This window comes from Papilio xuthus, unplaced genomic scaffold, assembly GCF_000836235.2.
Source record: "Papilio xuthus unplaced genomic scaffold, Pxut_1.1 DF825783.1, whole genome shotgun sequence".
Taxonomy (NCBI): Eukaryota; Metazoa; Arthropoda; class Insecta; order Lepidoptera; family Papilionidae; genus Papilio; species Papilio xuthus.
Window position 1 is genome coordinate 2,409,828 of NW_013532866.1, and position 19,503 is coordinate 2,429,330.

A 19,503-nucleotide genomic window follows, 5' to 3' on the forward strand; every position below is an offset into this window, starting at 1 on the left:
TAAATACATTCATTCGATTTATCAGCGTTACACTCAATGCACTCAATTAAAATGCTTTAAATAGGGTTGACACAACTTCGATTACTATGTATAATATTTTATTTGGTTTAGATTAGGTTTTATAAGGTTCAAATTCGACCATTGAGGTCTTGTGTTTAGCTGCGACCCCGTGGCTTTTGCCTACGCAGGTGGGTCCCTAAATTGGGAAAAGTTCCCACCGCATGCCTTTACCCGTAGTTAGCTAAAATTGGGTCCTTCGCGAAGTTGTAAACCTCTATAAAGTTTCGATGGAATGAAAAGTGATGATCATGTTATATGGCTAGAGAGCCTAAACTGGTGATCGTAGAACATAAGAAGTAGCAACCCTAGATTCAGACACGTGTAAAGCGCGGATTTCAATATTTACTAGCATGATTCTTGTTTTACACTGGACTGACAAATAATTCTACGAAATGAATTTCTATGCACTTTCACTTCTTGCTATTGTAAGTTTCGTTTTCAAGTTTAATTTATTTTTATCTAATAAACCTTTTTAGATGGTCCAAAGGTACGCAATCGCTAAAATGCTTTACTAGAACGTACATCCCTAAATTAGCCACTGGCCATTTCCCGGGGCATGATAAGGGATGATGGCTCCAAAAACCTGACTTTTAGGGGACCTTCAAGTCCCCATTTTTACGTGGATCGATTTCCGACGGATGGTAGTGCGCGCCAGGGTCATTCGACTTTTCAGCGTGGTCACTCTTGCTTTTTATCATTACGGTTTCTCAAAAGGAATCTACTGTATTCCAATTCGAGATCTCGGCAAAACAAATCCCGCCCAACGTGACTTCTGTTATAGATGGAGCGTAGAAAAGAGGTCTTAAATTTAAATTCCGTGTAGGATTTCTTCAGTGGACACAATAGTTACTTTTAAACTTTGTTGTAGATACATTTTCTACCAATTAATGGAGATAATTACATCGAACTGTTGAATAATGACTACGTAGAACAAAACGTAGCTAATATGAATCAGGAAAGAAGAAATTTTCTAAATAATTTTAATATATATGTATACAAACGTCCAATACTTGTTAGAAAAAGTTTGGGCAATAACATTCCAGGACTTGATATGACTGAAAGCGAATTGAATAGAGTCATAAGAGGTCATAAACTGGAGGACTATCTCAGTAAAGATGAGATTCACGAAATCAAAGTGAAGGAAATTTGTAATTTCATCAAATCCCATTACTTGTCGGCAGATTATTTTTTTAATGAAATGCGAAGGATAATTAATCAGCGCGAAATAAAAGATGATTTGAGGAACATGGTGACATTCTTCGAAGAGAATCCCGATTTAAAACCAAAAATACTTGAAGCCTTTCGCAGAATACAACTGTTGAAGAGAAAGATACCAGATATTTGGTCGCTGCAAACTAACAATCTTGTTGCATCATTAGACGCTTCCAGATATAACTAAGTGTATGATTAACTATCTTTAATATACTACATTTTGTATATTCATTGAATAACATCGTACCCAATTAAAACACAAATTATTCACCGATATTATAATTGTTAAAATCATTTCCCTTGTTCCTTATTGACTACGTAGAGTAGTCGCGGTGAAAATTGTTGCAGCACGGATATCAATCGGTATAATTTGGATCCAGGAGCCACTTTCGCTTTAACTATGCCCTGTAATTAGAAAAAAAATGCATATTCGACGTCATTGTCCAGTATAATGAAAATCTCGATTGTGAAGCCTTGTCTCTAACTCTGAGGACTAGTTACTTCTTACATTTTATAAAAAAAATATAAAAAAAAAAACTTACAATGCCAGGAACTGGTTTAATTTTGGACTTATCTATAGATCTTAATACGTTATTAGTAGGTGTTTCAACGTCTTCCTTCCAAACGCCGTCCCAATACTCCTGAAAAAAAATTACCGTTTTTGAAAAAAAAAAAATTTTTTTTGTAAAATGTTAGATAAACTGCCATTATTTTTGTAGACTTAACGATGTGGTTGTACATCAACAAATCTTTAAAAATAAAAAAAGCACTTACCCCAGTCCTTACGATTGATCTTTTGGCCAATTCTTCCATAGGATCTACTACAGTATTTGCTTGACGTGTTGCGGACAATTTCGCCAACGCCATCACTAATTCTGGAGGTGCCTGATGGACACGGAAATAATTAATTTTATATCATAATCTATACAATGAAAGAAAGTCATAATATAGTCACAATAGACAAAAAATAATAATTGAAATCATGAAGTTGTCGAGTTGTCTGCATCTTAATAATAATAAAATAGACAAAGTTTACCTTCATGGGTGTTAAGCTGTCATTTTCCGAAATTGATTTTTTTCTATTTCCATCCTGTAAAGGTTTAAAAAATGAAAAAGTAGCTGTTGCCCGCGACTCCGTCTGCGCGGAACTAAAAATATCAAATTTCATCGAGATCCATTGAGCCGTTCTGGAGCTAAACATTCGCCTTTATAATATTTGTAATATAGACAAAATAAGGACAAAAAAGTGGATTACAAATACATTCCTTTTTTCTTTTCCAGGAATAAAGGGGGGGGGGGAATATTATTCCTCGTCGGATAAAGCAACAGTATGCTGATATTTGACAACAAAATAATATATTAAGACATTAAGTCCGTTCAAAATACATGTATACTCACATCACTAAAGAATAACAAACGTCTACCGAAGTCGTCATAAGTTCCCGATTGTCGGAAATGAACATTAGAACCCATCAAATCTGTTGGATCTCCAGCCATGCTCTCAATCAAGTACTGATCATTTTGTTCCTTTGGAATACAAACAATCCTAACTATAAACTATTAAGTTACTTATTATACAAATAATTTACAATGAACATAGTACATAAGCGAGACACATTGTCCGGTCGCCATGGGACCTTCATAAACGAGAAACTTGGATTAGAGAGTATCCTCTATAAGCGAGAAAAATATCTGCGCCCATTGGACTCTCGTTTATCCGACTTCAAGAGAATATACATATAAAACGTCTGTCTCCCATATGGATTTTAAGGGCCAAAACACCGTTACCGTTATATACCGTTTTGAGAATGTCGCAAGTTTTTAATAAATATATAGAGGTATATTTTGTTTCACCTTTATTGCTTCAAAACTTTCTGCGTTACTATTAAAACGTTGCGGTGCATCTTCATATCTTTGTATATCTTCGTATCCCGATGATAACTACAAAATATTGGTTTAAAATAAACAAAACTCAATAAAATATTAATATAAAGAAGAAATGTGAGCTAATAGCCCTTTTAGATTATATTAGAACAGAAACAGGCAAAATGTTGTAGTTATTGTGAGAAGTAAGAAATTTCTCTGATGCCAATATTACGGATGATTTTCTTACCACTCGATTCTGTAAAACAACAAAATATATAAATAAAGCGAGAATGTATTTCATAATGTTAACGTTCGTTATTCCTCAATGCAAGTTAATATAAGTTGTGTTTTATGTCAAATTAATAATTAATTTTTACGATAACGACAATTCTATGTTCATTCAATTATTGTTATCTTTATTTATAACAACTCTACCACCACACATTTGCGGTTTATCAATCCCATCAAAAAAAATATAGAAATAAAATATTTTAAACACGGCAAAAATTGCATCTGGTACAACTGTAATTTAAAAAAATACTAATATTAAAGCATTGTTTCAGTTCGATTTTGCGTTTTATATAATTTTGTTCCCTATTTGCCCTTGTTCGTGAAAGTGTTTTAAAATGGGGTCCCATTTGAAAACAAATAACAAGAACATGGAAAAAATAAAGATCATTTTTTTACTTGCATAGCAATACACACCAATAACATGGCAACAATTTTATAATTTGACTTATTCTAATTGGAAGGAAATTGACAATTGTGAAAAGTCAGCTGAACAGTGCTTTGTTATTTATTTATTCTGGAAATTAGTTTCTTTAGGAGATTTACGTTAAATGTTTCAGAATTTGATATCAACCAAAATTATCTTACATCTTAACGGGATGTAGTAATCTATATTATGTTTAGGTGCTTAAAATTTTAAAATGATGTTTGGAAGACCGAGATGTAGAGAATGGACCCCACTGGCTACTCAACAGCTTCGTTTAAGGAGCCTAATTCAGGTATATTTTAATCAAGTTTAAATAGAAGAGAAAAAGTACCTAAATTTAATACCTTGACTTACGTACGACTTACTCACGAGTCTTAGGTAGTTTATCAACAAACGCCTACACTTTATAATAGGTGGGTGTCATATCAGATACGTAATGTTTTCATTTATACTTCTTAACAAGGAGAAATAGCTATTATTTCCAAATATCTCAAGAATACATCTTATTCCTTTAGATCTACCTGAATAATAGACATAAATATAATTTTTTAATTTTTGACAGAGTATAGACAAATTTAACTTGAAAAACTGATTTTAAAAAGTGAGTTGTCATTTGTTCTGTACTTTATATAAAATCTTTAAAAAAAAGCAATTGCTTGTATGAAACTGTCAGAATAATAAGTATTCAATAATAATTTGAACCATCCATTGAAAATAAATATAACTGAGATGCAACTCTTCATTCTTAAAAGTCCAGGCAAAACAACCTTAAATTTGCCTTTAATTATGTAGTTTCGGCACAATATGTACACCTCTTTTATACATCTGTATCAGCTGTCATATGACTTGCTTTCATACATTCCATTTAAACAACCTTTACCTCATCCACCTTCACCAATCACATCCAATTGTATGACTTTTATTTTATTTTAATTATATTTTAATTATTTCTCTATAATACAGATTGTGGGGTACAATATACGTCCTCCGGAATGGTGTACACATCAATGCAGCTACTATCTGACACTTCATCACACAACTATGTCAGCTCCTTTTTACACCAGTGAGAGGATATCATCACCACATCCTAAATGGAAGGAGATTGATCCAGGTAATTTAAAAAAATTACAGTTTAACAAGCTAGGAGAGTGATTTATTAATTTTAGACACTATTAATTAGAATTTTATGGCATGAATAATGTGCTTTTGTTACAAAGTCCATTGTCAGAATGAATAGTGAGGGGCATAAACATCAACATTTTAGTGTGGCTAGTGTTCAGTGAATACACTGGCTCATTTTCAGATTTTCTTCCTAAAATTTTGTATGAAATAGTCTTACTTTTTTTAATTCTCCGCAAAATATGCATCTTTTACTTCATTTTATTGTTAATAATATTCTAGCTGTAGCCAGTGACTTTGTCTGTGCTGGATTAAAAATATTTAGTAATAAATATAATCTATGTTACCCGGAGATAATGTAGCCTCAAGAGGGTTTTTTTTTAATTGATTCAGCAGCTACCGAGCATATTCAAATGGAATGGAAACAAAAAAAAACAATGAAATCTTTTCTCTTTATAATATTAGTATAGATAATATATTGAATCTTAGTTCTTACTTCTGATGTTTATGTAAATCCAAATGTTTATATAAACGGATGAATGGACCTTGATGCGATTTGGCATACATACAGAACATAGTCTAACACATAGGCCACTAATTAAGTTTAATTCAGCGCGGGCGGTGTCGCGTGCAACAGCTAGTTATAAATTATATTATAAATGAGAATGTTTAGATAGATGGATGGATGTTTGAAGGTATCTCCATAACAACTGCATGTATCTCGCTGAAATTTGGCATAGATGTAAACACAATCTGGAAGAACACATAGGTTACTAATTAAGTTTGCAAATAAAACTTAACAGACTATATTTTTGGCACATTGAAGAGATAATATTAAGATTGAGAGGGTTTGATTGTAAGAGTCCTTTTGACTTACAAATTTTGCTTGACTTTTACCGTTAAATTATTTAAAGTAAATATTTAAATTATAGTAACAACATTGTTGTTATCTTTTTTTAATAATTGACCTTACAAAATTATTTACATATACCATTGCAAGTTGATAATATAGTTATGTTTAGAAGATAATTTTTTTTTCACCTTACGAACCAGTTATAAGATTAATAAACGGTGGTGTTGATGGAAAATTATACAATACTAGCTGTCGTCTGCACGTAATTAAAAACAAAAGTTAATTTGTAGCCTATACGTTCTTCCTGACTGTTCTACATCTCTGACAAATTTAACCGACATCCGTTAATTCATTTTGAAGATAGCTTCGAATAATCCATCCCAATACCTATAATATTAGTAAGATTGTTATTTTTAGAAGATAAAATTGTTTTTATATCTTACGAACCAGTTATAAGATTATTATTCGGTGGGTGACTGGTTTTAAAATTATATAATATGATAATATATAAAATCTGCATCCAATACTGAAGCAAACTTGTTTTTAATACAGTTATAAATTGATAATATTAAGTGAAGATATGGAATCCTCCAATGCTTGTTATTTATTTATAGAAGAATAAATTAAAAAAATAATAAAAAGTGGTTTTATGAAATTAATTTTTAGACTAGACGCCCACGAATCCGTACGGAATTGAAAAAAAAAATGGCAGCCTATGTGTTCTTCCAGACTATGTCTCTGACAAATTTCAGCAAAATCCATGCAGCTGTTCTGAAGTTACTTTCTTACAAACATGTATCCATCTATCCAAACATTCGCATCTTACTAATATTATAAATGCGAATGTTTGGATGGATGGATAGATGTTTGTTAGAAGGTGTCTTTAGAACGGTTGCATGGATCTCGCTGAAATTTGGCACATATATAGAACATAGTCTGGAGGAATGCATAGGCTACTATTTAAGTTTTTTTTTAATCCATTCCGAGTCGCGGAAATCAGCTAGTTATATTAGTAAGATAGTTATTTTCCAAAGATCTTTGTTTATCTTTGTATATACGTCATTATCGTTTGACCGAAATATTTATTACATCATTCTGTTTTGAATTCAACTTTATATTATTGCTTACGAATCATCAGACCTATACTTCGACCCCCAGTAGCAATGTTTAATTTGATAGATTATGCTTCAATATGCTTGTACAGTGTGCAAAAAAATGTATGATATTTTTTAAACTAGATTAGCTGCCACAGTTTTGTACCCTCGAGTATGAGGGCCTGCAGGCATCTGCTGCTATCGGTGATGCATCCTTGGTGACCGTTAGGTTTTCGTGCTTCTACGATATGTTATAATTTGATTAAAATAGTTAAATACTTATCATTATAGGTACATTAATGATCCAAATGTAGCTTATTCGTAACTTTATGTACGATATAGATATAATTTAGAAATTTAAGAATAACTTAAATAAATTTAATTATTAACTGCCACATTCTATGAGGCTTATATTAGACCCTAGTTTCTACACTTAAATATACAACAAAGGTTCTCGCAATAAAAATTCTCTGTCGAATAAGGCTCAAGGTTAACGACCCATGGTTTCTGAGAGCATGATTCTCTCTTTAAACATATTATCTCTGTTTTGTCAAAGATAATGACAGAAATGACGGTATACAGATATTTTGAACTCAGAAACCAACAATATATTGTTTAGTTTAACCGTAGTTTATGTGAACAACTAGTAATATTTTAATTTTCTCGTATATCTTTCGTCTTTCAGAAATAACTCAACGCATGTCGTCTAGTAACGTTGTCATCCGAATATGGTGCCACATTCTCTTGCCAAGTAATAGCGATGAAAAGTCTGACAATCTCCAAGACACGGTCATTCAAACTTGGGGTGTATATTTTACTGGTCTCAGATATATAGGAGCGAATCTAGCTTTAAATTTCACATCAGATTGCTTCAAAAGTAACACCCTGGTATTTCAAATGCAAGGTGGTTACTTCTGTTCTTACAAAAGTTTAAAATTGGATGTTATACCACCAGAGAACGAAGTAGAACACGGTTCACTATCATCAGATTCGTCAGGCAAAACTAATCCATATAAAAATGTAATCGAACCGAAATTTATACAGAATCATAGATTAATTAAAGAATCTAGATCAATTTCACCTAGTAGATACAATAAAGTTAGTGATAAAGAGTATTCAAAAAGTCATAGCCCCGTCGATAGAGGTTTTAAGCAGAATTTTCCGACAATAAAAACATCAGCCAGTTTAAACACATCAATAAATTTAGATTGTTCTAGAATTAGAGATAATAGTATTGAAAGGAAACGTAACGAACAAATCCAAATATACGAGCATTCACCTGAACATTTAGAAGTAAAAGTCAGTGATACCAACTGTGATAGTAAAAATAAATCCCAAGAGGATTTGTGTAATAGTAAAATTGATTTAAGCGAAACAGCGGAGAATTACGATTTAAGAAATGAATCAGATGGTGAACCTAAATATAGATATTTGGCTTTAAATTTCCTCAAATCAGAAATAAGACCCAGTTACAATGCTAATAAATTACAAAAGCTTCATCTCTTACAATACTCGATAAAGAAAAGGCAAGAAGCTGTACAAGAAATTAAGGAGAGAATTTACAAAAAGTCTGCCTTAACAGATGAGAATTGGGTCCAAGCAAACGATCAATTTGAACTAAGACAAAGAAAGAGTAGATCTCAGAGGAATTTATTTTCCGCTGATGAGAATATCTTTGATAGAGAGAGGTCATCTTCACATAGCGATTTAAGCATCAAAAATGGAAAGGTCAAAGATGAAAGACCAGTTTCTAATGGACCAAGACTTGCCTTAAAATTGAATGACCTTTTGTCTTTTAAGGTTTGTATTTCAATGCTTCTTCTCTTCTTCAGACAAAAAATGGAAAATCTTTGTGTTAACTTCTGTAGCTTAGTTGAATAGCTACTATAATAGTTCTTTTTTATTAATTTTCTTTGTACAATAATAAACCGCTATATTTTTCTCAATGATAGAGGTTTCTTTCTAAAGCGAATCTCTCACTTATGGAGATAGTCCGTCGACAAAAAAATGCTTATCCATATCCTCTTTCACACAATCCATGCATACTTTCTTTGGTCTTCCTCTACATTTGTAACCATCCACATTCAATCTCATTACTTTTTTGTTTATATCATCTTCCTTATATAAAGACGGCTAAAACACTCAGTGAACTAGAGGGGCCTTGTCCGCAAAATAATGCCAGTCCCACTCATCCTGATAAAGGGCCCAAGATGGGCTCAAAACTAGTCGGTGCCGTCACCGGACAAATGTACGTCAGTGTTTTAACCGTCTTTATGTAAGTTTATCATCCTTCCGCATAACATGTCTAAACTACGCTATTTTTATATATAATGTTATTAATTATTAATATTAAATTTTTACAGTCAAAACCTTCTCCCTTCCAAAGAGCAGAGCATGTAAGGTTAACCAAACAGTTAGAAATTCTTCGCTTCAAGCGAATAATTCTATCCGACGAGCGAGACAGCAAACTCGCAAATATAAGAAGACTGAAAGAGATGCATAGCAAGTTGTTTGAGGAGAATCAAGATGTTGGTAAGCGTTCAATGAAGTTTACTCTTAAAATCGGTACAAAAAGATGAAGAGAGAAAGCATGAAATTATTTTATGTCTCTACTAATTGTCTCCCACGACTCCATCCGCGAGGAATTAAAAAAAACTTAATTAGTAGCCTATGTGTTCTTCCAGGCTATGTTCTACATCTATTCCAAATACCAGTTAGATCAGATCAGCGGTTCTGGAGATATCTTCAAAGAAATATCCATCCATCCATTTAAACATTAGGATCTATAATATAATATATATAAAATTCTCGTGACACAATTTTCGTTCCCGTACTCCTCCGAAACAGCTTGACCGGTTCTCATGAAATTTTGTGAGCATATTGACTAGGTCTGAGAATCGGCCAACATCTATTTTTAATCCCGCACAGACGGAGTCGCGGACGACAGCTTGTATAAGTCTAAGTTTCCCAATCGTTACGTGACCATTACAGGTTCGGAACTAATGCAAAACTACCATACACTATCTCGACGTAACGAGGTATTGAAGGAGACACGACAATCTTGTGCGGCGTTGCGAGAGCTTGCCGCACGCAGCCATGCAGCATTGGCCAGCAGACGATGCGACCTGCTCGCACAATTACATCAGATATTTTATATTGAACAGGTGAGATAACCTTACTTATTGGTATATGAGGGGAATATTTCAAAGATACTTTGCTTCTGGGTACTATGAACGACAAATTCACTCATATCACCTAACCTTGTATGACCTAAACCTTAACAGTGGTAGAGCCCGCTTTAACATCTTCGCAAGAATCGGCCCGGCTCGCCCGGTGAAATACCACGACCACACAGAAGACACGCGTCAAGTGGAAGCAATTCCAAGTACAGTCTGATGAGTGTGCGTCCCGGAGGCCTAAATTAGTCCTCTTTCCCTTCCCACCCTTTTTCTTATAAGGAAAGGATGGGAAGTGGTAGTGGACTTTCCGGACGAGAGGATGCATGGAACGAGAAGATATTAGCTTTCTGTGCATCCTCTCCTCCGTCGATTAAAGAGTCACAAGATGCTTGTACCGTAGCTGTCTTGTATTTTATTATGGCATTTTCTGTATGTAAATATTTTGTGAAACAACCGAGCAACGCCTCTCTCACCTTGGGTTTCTGACACCCCATCTTCATCTCTATCTTTCATCTTTTAAACTAGGACTATGGTCTCCCAGCCACCCACGATCACCGGGCTAGACATTGACCATAGATTTGCACACTAGTTGTAATTTACTGAAAAACTTCAAGACTTAGTTTTATTTGTAGTCATAATTTTTCCAACAGAACGAAACATGGCACATAGTTGGCGTACAGCTGCCGATATGTGATGACGAGAGTCCGCGCAGTAACGCGCTCAGTGACGCAGTAGCTGCTGGCTACGTGGCGCAGCTGACAACTCTAGCAGCTGCTGTGCTGGGTCAGCCGCTGCGCTACAAGATCATACTGCTGGGTTCTGCTAGTAAGATACTTGATATCATGCCGGATTTACCAGATCCCAAGTGAGTACTCTCTTTCAGCTTCTACTCGACTGACATAGTGTCTTTTGACGAATAAAAAAATAACTTTTAGTTTTTAGTATTGTTAGGTTAGCGTGATTTGGACATGTTATGCGGAGGGATGATGATGATATAAACAAAAAAGTAAAGAGATTGAATGATTGTGTGTAAGAGGATATGCTTACGAAAGGGGTGAATTCAGATATGACTGCTGATAGAAATGTATTGAGGAGTATATACTGTACCGACCCTCCGTAGGGTTAAGGGCAGGTTGATGATGAGATTGTTGAGATTTTAAACACAGATATATTATCTTTTTCAGCATCCCGTTGTTTGCTAGAGGTGGAGACGTGACACTGTTCCGCTATGGCATGTTCTTACTGAACAAGTGCATAGCTCAGTTGCTGTGGGGCAGAGGATTGTCAGTGACAGACATGAGGCCCACGCTCAGCAATCTGCAGCGACTGCTGATAACACCGAGTAATCTGTAAGTGATCGACCAACTAGCTTTACTGACTGACGACTAACTTTACCGATTAACGACTAACTTTACCAAGTGACAACTAACTTTATCAACTGACTGACTTACTAACGTTACAGATTGACCGTCTAAGTTTACCCACTGTGCATATAACCTTACCTACCAATTGACTAACCGTGTTGACTTTAGAACGACTGACTAACCGTACCGACTGACTGACAAAACTATGTCTTCCTGACTAATCTTACCGACATTTTATTGCAGATCTGATACATCCAAATTGTTTGGTACATATCGTTGGTTGGCAGACAGTGAATGTCCAAGGACACAATCTTTGCGGAGTCTGGTTGCCTCAGAACGAGGGAAATATCGTCCCTTCAATCGATTCAAGGTCAGTTACCTGGGTTTTATGTTACTTATTATTCAGGACGTGTAGGAAACGGTTCGGTAGACAGAAAGCAAGCAAACGATGCTGGCTCTATCACTGCTGTAATATTAAACATACTAATATTAAACTAGCAGTCGCCCACGACTCCGTCCGCGAGAAACTAAAGAATACTTGATTAGTAGCCTACGTGTTCTTCCAGACTATATTCTATATGTATGCCAAATTTCAGCTAGATCTATGCAGCCGTTTTGGAGATACCTTCAAACAAACATCCATCCATCTAAATATTTGCTTTTATAATATTAGTAAGATGCGAAATTTAGGTTGACGGATGTTTGTTTGAAGGTATCTCCGGAACGACTCAACTGATCTTTATGAAATTTAGCATAGATGTAGAACATAGCCTGGATGGACACATGGCTACTAATTAAGTTGTTCTTTAAATCCCGCGTGGAAGGAGTCGCAGGCAGCTAGTGCATAAAGAAAATGTGGTCACTTCCTGGCGATGTCTTCTCTTTCTTTCTATTTCTCTCTTCGTTATTAAAGTCTAAATTTGCTTTATATTTCCAGGAGACTGTGGATGGTCAATCTCCTCACTCTATAATGAATGTACGAAGACATAAACATTCTCGCAGCGTCGGTAGTTGTCAAGATGACCAGGTATTGATGAAGATATGTAAACCTTATTAATATTATAAATCCAAAGGTTTGGATGGATGGATGTAGAACATAGTCTGGAAGAATGCATAGGCTACTTATTAAGATTTTTAATACCGCGCAAACGGTGTCGCGGGCTACAGCTAGTATTATCTAAATTTATAGACAAATGTAAGCGTCATGTTTAAATAATTCGAGGAGAGTGTTTCTTACATATTGTGGTCTTTGTTTTGTCAAAGAGAATGAAAGAGATGGCAATAGACAATCGTTACGACAATGAAATTCTAGGGTTAGAGTCAACCTCCGATATTTTAGCATAGCTTATAAAATAGCAAGCCCAAAACGATTTGATTTGATTTAAATTTTATCTTTCTTTTTTGCTATTTACTTAAAGGAAATAATCTAGTAATTCTTCCAAATTTGTTTATGTACGTCATGTTTTTTTAAATTTTTTTTTAGTTTTGGTCGGCAAATGATAGAAATCGCCACCAAAGGAATCGTTCAATATCGTATTGAAAGTATATATGTATGTACATATTTAAATATATTGATTTAGTTTGGCTAAATTTATTGTGTTGGTCCTCTTGTGATGTTTGCTTACCACGTATTACTTGGTGTGGGTAGTTTGAAAAAAAAAAACAATTATAGAATAGTTACATTAACCTCCTTGATAGTTAGTTAGAATTAATTAAAAAAAAAAATTATTGTACTATTGGGGTCATAACTCACTTTTGCTCTTTTCATTTAGAAGTATGATAATAGGCAATTTTTTATTCATATTTAATATGGAAATAAATATTAGATTCCACTCAATTGTATTAGGATCATAGAATCAGTAATGGGCGTGTTAAATTAGCTACTTTACGGTGGGTTTCTGAGATCAAATCTCTATAGAAAATATATCGTAATCCCTGTTATTATCTTTGAAAAAAAAACAGAGATTACAATATATTTAAGCGCAGATTATGACCTCAGAAACCCAAGGTTTAAACCTTAGGTTTCTGAGGTCATTGTTTTAATGTATTTCTAAGTTTTCTTCTCAGTATCGCAAAATAATTAGTCTTAATCAATTATTAAACTTAATTATGAAATATAATCTTATAAGGTTTTTTTCCTTTCCAGGATTTATCAATTTTAGCATCGACAACATCAATAATGGGCAGCGATTCAAATATTTATAATATGAAATTAAATCAAACAGATCTACAAGCAAAACAAAATTGTCTCAAATCTCATAATTCCGATTCGGAAATTTCTAGAATGTCAACCGAAGAACGCGTTGCACAATCTAATTCTAGTAACGTCGTTTTCACTTTAGGTGATGATAGTACATCGATTGATATAGAAACTGAGAAATTAGTTAAAATATCAATAAACAATGACGACGAATGGAATAACTCCGTCGATGAGAATGTCAAAAGGATATGTACAGAAATTAAAGATTTTTGCACCAATACAAATGAATTAAGTACAGAGTCAGATAGAAATGATGCAAATAGATTAGACGGAGATGTAAATAGAGAGGCAATAGCTAAATGTATTGAAGTTAAAAGTAAAGATATAGAAGACGATATAGCTGTCTCATGCGATACATGTGAGAGTAACAGAGATGGAACATGTGATATGGCTTGCGCTAATAATGTTAGAGAGGTTATAGTTATACCAAGTGCTGAAGCAATATTAAACACGGGTCAGAATGAGACGAACAATATTAACGATTGTGACGTACAATAATTATAATAAGATGAAATATATATTTTTTTATATCACAAGGTGGCAAACCAGCGAGCGGCCACCTGAAATCGCTGAAATAGCGAAGAGACCGTTGCCCATAGACATACGCAATTGCATATGCGTTGCCTAACTTTAATCGACGGAGGAGAAGATGCACAGAAAGAAAATATTTTTTTCTTTCCAGATATCCTATCATCCGGAAAGTCCACTTCCACTTCCCATCCATTCCTTATAAGAAAAAGTGTGGGAAGGGAAAGAGGACTAAATTAGGCCTCCGGGACGCATACTCATCAGACTGTACTTGGAATTGCTTCCACTTGACGCCTGTCTTCTGTGTGGTCGTGGTATTTCACCGGGCGAGCCAAGACAATTCGTGCGAACATGTTAAAGCGGGCTCTACCACTGTTAATTAAATTGTTTAGACCTTTTACAATGATTGTTGCGCAATACAATTTACTTTTCCAACCGTAAATTTTAACAAATGTGAAACCTTTAATATTTCAAAATCATCGATATTGTTTTGTATCTTTATGTGGTTAGAATAGAATTTAATGTACTCACTGTAGCTTTCTGATACCAGAATCCCCGTTTAAAACATATCGTTATCTCTGTTTTGTCAAAGATAATGACAGAGATGACGATATACAGAGATTTTGGTCTGGGAAACCCACGGTGAATCTGATAATAAATTGAAGGAGAGAATAATAAAGTAAATAATTAGACTGATACTCCCATATTTTATACATTGTTTTTAGTAAATAAAATTAATGTTATTTTTTTTTTCAGATTATTTTGAAAGTCATGAAGATTTTTTTCATATCTAAAATTACGAAATTGACATCTTAAAATTAACCTCAACTTGTCTTGTGTAATATCATTTAATTAAAAACTAATATTTCAGTCCCATTTCGTTAAAACATGTAAGTTTTTTTGTCCCTTGGAAGATTTAAAAATGGACTCCCCAATCGCACAATTATTGCCTTTTGAATTTCATAAAATTGTAATCAAATTTGATAAGAAGCTATCTCATCTTTTAACTGATATTAATAGAGATAGATAGATACCAAACATAATACAAATAATTTATTTATTTATATAAAAAAACCTTTAAAATCACCCACATCTAAGAATCGCCCCATCCAATGCCTTTTGGATAAAAAGTTTTTTTTTTTTTAAATTAAGGAATAAACGTAATACCTAATCTTAATAACAATGTATATACAATTAGGGTTGTATATTGTATTTATATAATATAATAAAAGTTAATAAAAACTACTTAATACTTTGTGTTGGTTCGTCCTCGGGAAATTCTAAAGCCCGAGTGGCAAATTAAAAAGAAATATTTAATTTCTATTAAGTTATGTTACAGCTGTGATGTTTCTGTAAATAATGTTATATACTGTATTATTTCAATTAACACATAGCTTATGTAGTTTAATTTATATACTAGTATTTTGTTCACATAAGCGTTTAGGTCAATGATAGTGATATTTTTTTAATATTTATTTGACCACAGACAACACTCAATCTAACTTAATAATCTCGAAAATCCAATTTCCTGAAATTAAGCCACATAAAAATTTCCCATACAAAATGGTTTATTTTACGGAAATATCGAAGGACTAATAGTTTACAAAATTCTTTGATATCTGGTTGAAGACATAGCTTGCAGAAATAGTCTAAAACAATATATGGTAGACTACAATGAGAAAAATTAATAACAAAAATCATTAAAGCAAGGTTTTGTAAAAACGACTACAAATTGCTATTCGATTTTTATACTATAATTTTCTTTATAGTATCCATAAAAATAAGGGATTAGAAATCATGAAGAACAGAACGAGGACTACTACAAATTAAAAAAGAAAAAAACTGAAAAACCTTATCTTTTTTTATAATTTGATTACCTTTATTTAAATATCTTGATATGAATTTATAAGTGTCGATCTCTATTCTTTCCTTCTTCTATGGTAATAATGGAAGATTCAATGAAATATTCTATTTATTTAATTAAGCCTTTCTCTTTATTTGTTGAATTCACATATAATAATGTGAATTTATTATAAATATACTCGTATCTTGTATCGGGTTGAAGTTGAAAATTGTTAAAACATTAAAATCTTAAAAAAATATTAAGATTTTTATTTTATCCCTTTCTATTCTTGCAGGTTTTATATGGAATTAACATTGGCTGAAGTATATTTGTTACTTAGTTATCGGAAATTCTTTTCAATTCGCTTGTATCGTTAGTAGAAATAAAAAGCAAACAAAAAAGACCTGTTTAGTGCCATATTGAATATATTTAAGGTCTTTGCAAATTCATAATATGTTCCTAATTTGATAAGATATAATACGACTAATACTTTCCCTTTTCGAGGTATTCATGAATGCCATGGATATTAGAATCTAAACATCTCTTACGAGAAAAAACCGAAGGAAATTGTCACATGAACATATGACATTAGCGCACAAAAATTTAAAAATATATTATTTTTAAACTGTGGTATGAGTACATAAAACCTTTTTTCATTTTCCTACACGAAGTTTTACTGCTGGCAGGCAAGAACGATATTCATAAAAAACAAAATTGTTAAGTTTGACAATCGCAATCTTGTAATTACCGTCACGTTAAAAGTTAATCACGTAGTATTTTGTTAAGCAGCAAATGTGGCAGTGTACTTTTATTTATGGAAAAGGTGAGTTTAATTTTAATTTGAATAGAAAACGTGTAACTTAATGAAGTTAGTATCGTCCTAATTATATGACCTTGAAGTCAAAAAGTGTGATAAACACATTACTTTGTTCTCCTAAATAGTATTTCAATTTCCACAGATAATTAGAATTTCCTTCAACCTAAACGCAAGCGTAGACGCAGCCGGGTTGTGTTATTTCCTTGGCAAAATATAAAACCGGCGACCAACATCAGCAGAGCTCCGGCAGGGTATGTAACCATTTATTTATTTTTGTAAAACTCCGGAGTCGGTGTAACATTAGAGTTCAAGATTTAATGGTTAGTAATCTCGCCCAGAGAATGTATAAATAGAAGAAGTCAGTTCATACGCTCGTGTTCTAAATTCAAAAGTGTCCGGCGCCCGCGTCGCTTGGACATATACGAGAATCGATTTTTGATGTAAATTTATCGATAATTAATCTGGAAAGGCCACAGTCGTATTTGAGGTTAGGGGACTTGTGTTTTGTGTGTGAAAATGTGTGAATTGTGCAAACAACGGTAGATTGAATACGGATTGTTCTGTATTGAATTGGTAAGGATTTTTTTTTAAATAATATTGTAGGTAGACACTAAATTTAAAGGCAAAGTCATGAGTCACGTATTAGCTAAGCAAACGTAATATAATTTATAAATTTGAGGAGGTATTTTGTAATTTATTTGAATATTTCTATGTAATAGTATATTCTTGAATACAATTACGGAGGTATTAGTATCTTTAAAGGTTTTTTTTTCCAAACCATTGAAAGTTTATTTTATTAATAATTAACATTCTAACAGTACAATTAAATTGGTATGAAATCTTAAACTTAACATCTCCGTGTTGTTTGAAAGTTTTACAATATTACGTAACGACTATTATTTCATATATTGCTACACGAAAACTTCGTTTTAAATAATACGCGAATATTACATGAGTTTGTGTTAATACAGAAACAATGCCTTAAAAACATTTATTACTATTTTGACATCAGTTTTAACTTAAATTGTTAATATATTAACTTGAGAATAAAAGAAACTAAAGTATTAATTAGTATAATCTCAAATCAGTCTTATTCTTGTTAAAAGGTGTTGCCACGTGCGAATGTTGGTTAGCAGTTTATTTTTAATTCAGCTTCAGGTCACATTAAAAATACCGCCAATGTAAAAGTTCGTACCAGACATAAACACTTAAATAACTCAAGATAACTGTTTGGATGCTTACGCTTTTTAATGTGGATCGAAGATTAAAGAATGCGTCTTGTGTCAGCGTATTATTGGAAGATACCGTCATAAAGCTGAATAAACTTGTTATAAGTATTTTGGCAGTGGAAACTAACGGCTTAATATAAATAAATAGCGTAAAGTATTCCAATTACGTATATAATGATTACTAATATATGCATCTACCTAGATGGATGGATGTTTGTTACTAGTATCTCCAGAACGGCTCAACGGATCTTGACGAAATTAGGCACAGATGTAGAATACAATCTGAAAGAACACATAGGATATTAATTAAGTTTTTTCTAATTCCACACGGACGGAATCACGGTCGCAAGCTATGACTTAGGGTTGTTTACCCTCTTCTGTTATAAAAAAATGTGGTTTATACACATTTAGAGCTTATTGTTTTAGAATAACAACTCGGGTAGCTTTAGATTAATAATATTTCATCAGTAATTCTTCTTTAATTGATGTTAGCTTATATTGTGTTTACCACTTTGAAGGGTCAGCAAATTTAAAACAGATATAATCATGTAACGCACTGAAGTCTGTACGTAATATAAATAACTCCACTTCAAGACAATAATGTATGTGTTCGAAATAATTCCATAACAAGATAGAGCTGGCAATTTCAAACCGGATCTTTCGCTTCATATCTCTATTATAAATGTTTAATATTAAAGTTAATCCACGTTAAATTCAATGTTCTAATATACATTTCTTAGTTTAATTTGAAAGTAAATTCCGAGCTACGCAGTAGAGAAATTCCTGAAGTCACGACAGAAATTTCGGGAACGTGAATAATAATGGCAACCTCAAATAATAAAAGTAATATTTTTACAAGCCTGTTTAGAATCCGTATCTTTTGGACAATAGAATTATAATAGAGGCTAAATAATGTGCCGATAGTTTCTATTATTTGATAGTTTTAAATTTTATCGTAAAAAAACACATAACGTAAAAAAACTCGTGTTGTTACATTTTTATTATTATTATTACATCGCTAAAAGAAAATTATGATAAATTATTTTCCCGAAATTTAGGCATATTCTCTTTCACTGGCAACCCTGTAAAATTTTCCCTAAAGCTTAATAGGTTTGCAGTTTTCAGTACCCTGCGGCATTTGGACGCAGTGGACGTAAAATGGGTTATTCAGCGTGGATTTTTCTAGAAAACAAAGTGTAATAAAACTTCAAACCCTACGGTGTTTATGTATTTGTGTGTGTGAATTTCTGTTAAAGTGTGTGTGATTTGTATTGGTGTAGGGCAATGTTTTTTTACGTCCGCATGGAAAACCGTGAAGGTTTGTTTTTATTACTTTTCCTGATTTTAATGAAGTCCGGTAATAT

General features: G+C 33.0%; 3 protein-coding genes across 6 annotated transcripts in view; 2 read left to right on the forward strand and 1 right to left on the reverse strand.

Annotated features, from left to right (window-relative positions):
- Positions 1-1,535: 1,535 nt before the first annotated feature.
- LOC106125796 (uncharacterized) lies at positions 1,536-4,339 on the reverse strand. Of its 2 annotated transcripts, none has more exons than XM_013323151.1 (7): positions 4,198-4,339; positions 3,127-3,213; positions 2,671-2,799; positions 2,309-2,362; positions 2,047-2,157; positions 1,815-1,913; positions 1,536-1,677 (listed from the first exon to the last, which is right to left on the reverse strand). In XM_013323151.1, the coding sequence occupies exons 3-7, from the start codon at positions 2,767-2,769 to the stop codon at positions 1,564-1,566; spliced, it is 477 nt and encodes a 158-aa protein (XP_013178605.1). In that variant the 5' UTR covers positions 2,770-2,799; positions 3,127-3,213; positions 4,198-4,339; the 3' UTR covers positions 1,536-1,563. The 2 variants fall into 2 exon arrangements, with proteins under 2 accessions (XP_013178605.1, XP_013178604.1); XM_013323150.1 differs by lacking the exon at positions 4,198-4,339 and adding an exon at positions 3,386-3,560.
- Positions 3,867-14,270, forward strand: Uvrag (UV-resistance associated gene). 2 transcript variants are annotated; one of them, XM_013323149.1, is made up of 11 exons: positions 3,867-4,145; positions 4,817-4,964; positions 7,605-8,719; positions 9,283-9,451; positions 9,911-10,083; positions 10,749-10,963; positions 11,283-11,447; positions 11,706-11,832; positions 12,400-12,489; positions 12,946-13,012; positions 13,609-13,698. In XM_013323149.1, the coding sequence occupies exons 1-10, from the start codon at positions 4,068-4,070 to the stop codon at positions 13,000-13,002; spliced, it is 2,337 nt and encodes a 778-aa protein (XP_013178603.1). In that variant the 5' UTR covers positions 3,867-4,067; the 3' UTR covers positions 13,003-13,012; positions 13,609-13,698. The 2 variants fall into 2 exon arrangements, with proteins under 2 accessions (XP_013178603.1, XP_013178601.1); XM_013323147.1 differs by lacking the exon at positions 12,946-13,012 and having other exon boundaries at positions 13,609-14,270.
- A 3,015-nt stretch (positions 14,271-17,285) lies between these two features.
- Positions 17,286-19,503, forward strand: part of RyR (Ryanodine receptor) — a 102,837-nt gene continuing 100,619 nt past the window's right edge. For both annotated transcript variants that reach the window (XM_013323039.1, XM_013323040.1), the window contains exon 1: positions 17,286-17,483. The gene's annotated coding sequence lies outside the window, so the exon portion shown is untranslated. The remainder of the gene's footprint in view (positions 17,484-19,503) is intronic.

Excerpts from the sequence above, each read along its gene's own strand:
- LOC106125796 (XM_013323150.1), bottom strand. The coding sequence starts at position 3,439 with ATGAAATACATTCTCGCTTTATTTATATATTTTGTTGTTTTACAGAAT. Across the intron at positions 2,158-2,308 it reads ACAGCTTAACACCCATGAAG|GCACCTCCAGAATTAGTGAT; the intron begins GTAAACTTTGTC and ends CGTGTCCATCAG. Across the intron at positions 1,678-1,814 it reads TTAAACCAGTTCCTGGCATT|GGCATAGTTAAAGCGAAAGT; the intron begins GTAAGTTTTTTT and ends TTCTAATTACAG.
- Uvrag (XM_013323147.1), top strand. The coding sequence starts at position 4,068 with ATGATGTTTGGAAGACCGAGATGTAGAGAATGGACCCCACTGGCTACT. Across the intron at positions 11,448-11,705 it reads CTGATAACACCGAGTAATCT|ATCTGATACATCCAAATTGT; the intron begins GTAAGTGATCGA and ends ATTTTATTGCAG. Across the intron at positions 11,833-12,399 it reads GTCCCTTCAATCGATTCAAG|GAGACTGTGGATGGTCAATC; the intron begins GTCAGTTACCTG and ends TTATATTTCCAG.